Below are 4,697 nucleotides of genomic sequence, written 5' to 3'. Positions count from 1 at the left end.
ATATAACTGATTTTACTAATTATTTATATACTTATAACGATCATATTCCAACTTTACTGTTAGGTAGCCATACTATCTTATATGCTTGCGCGGGCACCCGAGGAGAACTACTGACTTTCCGTAAGCTAGCTTAGTGTCTTTGATTTTTTTCTACAGAAAATAAAAACGTACTCGCATGTAAAAGCATAGTGCTTAAAACAAATTAATTAACTTTTAGTATTTCTAAAACCGAACAAGCAATAACTATTCAGATCGGCCCATGCGCAAATCACGTACGTGAAGACAATACAAAAACCAATGAGTTTATATGAATAATCTTTATTTCTTAGATACACTGGCATGCGCCATCCAAACAATGAAATCGTTCTAGGTGCCCTGAACTTCCAACACACCTGGCATTGGCAACGCAGTCTATCTGTGTAATACAGGCTGAAAAAAATATAAAAAAAGTCTTAAAACAAACCAACAAATAAGATTTGTTTCCATTTTTATTAATATTTGGTTATAAAAGATGTCAATTGTAAAAAGAAATCTAAAACATTTTCTCTCTAAGTAACCGAGTAGAGTTAAAAGATAAGACATTTCTATCATATTTTATATTCAAGTTTTAGTATATATTTATACATTTAAACTATTGTGTATATCGATACATTAAAACATGTGTTTATATCTATACATTAAAAATTCTGTGTATATCTTTACAATTATACATTTATGTTTGTGTATATTTATACATTAAAACTTTTGTGTATATCTATACATTTATTAAAACTTTTGTGTATATCTATACATCAAAACTTTTCTGTATATCAATACATTTATACATTTAAATTTTTGTGTTTATTTATACATTTAAATTTTTGTGAATATTTATACATTTAAATTTTTTGTGTACATTAAAACATTAAAATTTTTGTGTATATTTATACATTTAAATTTTTGTGAATATTTATACATTAAAATTTTGTGTATATTTATACATTAAAATTTTTGTGAATATTTATACATTTCAATTTTTTTGTATATTAAAATTGTTTATACATTTAAACGTTAGATTATCTATACATGTATATCTATACATTTAAACATGTATATCTATACATTTAAACATTATCTATTTATAAACATTCTTAAACATTTGTATTTGCTTTTCAAGGAATGGCACTACTGTGTCATATTAAAGGGTATATTATCACCGCCATAATGGGACAATCTGCGAATATTTCTAAATTGAAAATGTTTAAACCGAAGGTAGAAAGGAGGGGGGGGGGGTCAGTGTACGTTAGCTGGCACACTCCGTACTGCCCATGAACAGACTCGATCAAACCGAGCCTGCATCATTTTCAGTGTTACCGTTTTTAAAGTTCTTCAGGGATGATTATGTTTTTCTTTACATTGTGTATTTCAATCTTTTGTAGTTTTGGAGATGTATTTTCCTCACCTCGAGTTGTCATGTTTTATAACAATGATTTTTTAACATTACAAGTTTTAGATAATTTTGACATGAAAAGTATATAATTATATATAGCAGCATTTGTATTTGTTCTTTTTCTGCTCGATGTTTACAACAATATTTTGAAAGTCATACTTCTGCTTTACTGGAAGTAGAGAGGATCATATGCACTTTGGTGGATTGTTTCAAACCACGTACAGGCACCTTGTAAGGAATGTCACAAAGTCTGTGGTTTAGAAAAAATCAAGCACCAGTAACAATAAAAATCGCTACACTGCTACAGTATTTCAACCTCTTCTTTAACATAAATATGGGACCGAGATGAATTAACGAGAAAACAAGGAACAGAAACTTAAACAGAGAGAAATAAAATCCCTAAAGAACTCCAAAAAGCAAAATTGAAAATGTTTTAGGCTCAGTTCGATTGAGCTGGTTCATGGACAGTACTGGAGATAAAATACAAGCATCCGTCCACTAAAACTTAATTAGAGAAATTAAATAAATGAAGAAAACAAAGTAATGTGGTTATCTTATAGCTAAAGATCATATAGTATCTTTTAAAATGAATCTTTAAAGAAATAATGAGCTCGATACAAAAATTTATTATCTGTAAATTACAGTCATTACTTTATACTTTGTTCACATTAATAAAACACACCTGTAAAATAAATTTATTTCTAGATGATTTTTTATAGACAAGAGACAAGAAAGTCAAATGATCAGAAAATACAAAATCTGGACCGGAAGTGTAGGGGCCGAACGCAGTTATTCACGCTAGGATGGGTTTAGTGTCAGTCGATGCCATGTTCCTTTCAGTTATTGAAAGTCATTCTTAAGAATTTAAATTCAAAAGATTTTCAAAAATTCTTGAAATGGAAATGTAGCAAACAAATATGCCCGAATATGACAATGATATCTTAAAAAAATGAAATATGTAAAAGACGACATACCTCTGGCGTCCTCTCTGCACGTGCAGTGGTGTTTATCACACGACATATGGGAATGTATACTTGTCTGTATGCATTGTGTTATCACACAATCTTGGATAGAGTTGCAACTTTCAGCATAAACGTACACGCAACATACTGAATATAAGATAATAAAAACATCTGATAAATAACAATTGCTTTGATATTGCAAACCATATTGAACGCAAAACAGCAAAACAACAACAACAACAAAACTAAACAAGGCAGTAGAGAAATCTTAATTTTAAAATTTAACTCAGAATATTACTAATCTAAAGAAACAAAAACATTGTAAAACAAAAAAACGAAGAAACAAAATGAAATACACATACCTGAAACAAGCAAAATAAAGCCGTAAATTGTTTTCATTTTGTTACTTTGGATGTGATGAACCAATTCGTTATCTATGAAATTTTCAAATTTATATTAACCTCATTTTTCTTTTTCTGTGCTTTTGATTTTATCTCACCTGATCACCCTTTGTGGTCATAGAAATCATATGTGACCGCTTTATTCATTAACATAGTAATCATCAGTGACCACTTTATTCATTAGCATAGTAATCATCTGCGACCGCTTTGTTCGACAGCATAGTAATCATCTGTGACCTCTTTATTCATCAGCACGGTAATCATCTGTGACCGTTTAATTCATCAGCATATTTATAATCTGTGACCGCTTTCTTTATCAGCATAGTAATCATCAGTGACCGCTTCCTTCATCAGCATAGTAATCATCTGTTCCCGCTTTATTCATCAGCATAGTAATCATCAGTGACCGCTTTGTTCTTCAGCATAGTAATCGTCTGTTACCGCTTTGTTCGTCAGCATAGTAATGATCTTTAATCGCCCTTTGTCACCATAGTAATCATCTGTGACTTTGTCACCATAGTAATCATCTGTGACCGCTTTGTTCGTCGGCATAGTAATCATCTATGGCTGCTTTGTTCGTCAGCATAGTAATGATCTGTAACCGCTCTTTGTCACCATAGAAATCATCTGTGACCACTTTATTCGCCAGCATAGTAATCATCTGTGACCGCTTTGTTCGTCATAATATAGTGATGAACTGTAACCGCTCTTTGTCAGCATACTATTATTTTGTGACCGCTCTATTCATAAGCATAGTAATCATCTGTGACCGCTTTCCGTCAGCATAGTAATTATCTGTGACCGCTCTTCGTCAATATAGAACTTATTTGTGTCCGCTTTATTCGTCGGGAATTCCTGTTTTTCTTCATGAACGCTGTTTATTCTTTTTACTTTGAACAAAAATTACCAAAAATAAATATAACAAATAGTTCTCGATTCTTTCCTAAATTGCTTGTTTCCATATGATCTCATTCCAGGCTTTTACTATTGATAAGGAAAATGACAAGAATGATTTGCATTGTCTATATGTCAACAGTTATATTCTTGACTCTATTACATACAATTTAATCAACCTTAAACAAAACATTGTTTGTTCTTTCCCTGAACAAACCAGATTAAACAAGAGTTGTGGCACCTTAAATGACCATAACATTAGCATAATTTGCTATAACAAAATTTGTTATTGTTGATTTCAATCAAACAACAAAACTGTTATAGAGAGTAAATGACAACATATAGGAGTCAAGAGGTACAGAATGACCACCATTTTTCATTTTTTTCTTATGATGTCAACTCGAAAAACCTTTGGCTATGATAGAATTGGATTGTCACCAAACTTGCAAATAGATTGAATTGCCAGGAAATATTCCTTTTATCATTGGAGACAAATGTTACTCATAATATGGTAAATAATATCGGCTCTTCAGGTGAGCAATTCAGGACCATTAATGCTTTCTTGTTTTCATAGGAAGGTATTATTTAAATCGTTATCTTAGATTGTGTTACAACACCTTACATGATGACAATACTATCAGACAGGTCCTCTAGGCTTAATGTCCTCGAACATTATATTAGCTTACATTATATTGCAAAATCGTGTTGAACAGCTGTAAAATGTTTCCATTTTCGTTGTCTTATTGTGTGTTTCCTTCGATGTTCTTGTATATAATTGTCCTACATCATTTTCGTTGTCTGATTGTGTGATTTCTTTGATATCATTGTATGTTATTAAGTCGTACTTTTTTGGTGATTAAACTATAGAAAACAGGTATGACAAAGAAGCACATTAATTAGCATTTTTCTTCAAGTAGACGAATTGTTCAAATATCTTAGCGAATCTTGAGAATCTTCTTAAAGTCCCTATATGCCCCAGGAATTTTGGTTTTTATATGTTGAAAAGCATTT

The 4,697-nt window shown here is 31.1% G+C and overlaps 1 protein-coding gene across 1 annotated transcript; it reads right to left on the bottom strand.

Moving 5' to 3' along the window:
- Window positions 1–298: 298 nt before the first annotated feature.
- On the bottom strand, window positions 299–2,893 carry LOC132753670 (serine protease inhibitor Cvsi-2-like). The gene is made up of 3 exons (XM_060744163.1): window positions 2,754–2,893; window positions 2,404–2,538; window positions 299–429 (listed from the first exon to the last, which is right to left on the bottom strand). Exons 1-3 carry the CDS (start codon window positions 2,788–2,790, stop codon window positions 326–328), a joined length of 276 nt encoding a protein of 91 aa, XP_060600146.1. The 5' UTR covers window positions 2,791–2,893; the 3' UTR covers window positions 299–325.
- Between the last annotated feature and the right edge of the window lie 1,804 nt (window positions 2,894–4,697).

Source organism: Ruditapes philippinarum, unplaced genomic scaffold (genome assembly GCF_026571515.1).
Source record: "Ruditapes philippinarum isolate M1 unplaced genomic scaffold, ASM2657151v2 ctg3095_1_1_1_1, whole genome shotgun sequence".
Classification (NCBI taxonomy): Eukaryota; Metazoa; Mollusca; class Bivalvia; order Venerida; family Veneridae; genus Ruditapes; species Ruditapes philippinarum.
The sequence above is the reverse complement of the archived record's forward strand: the minus strand, read 5'-3'. Positions and strand labels throughout refer to the sequence as shown.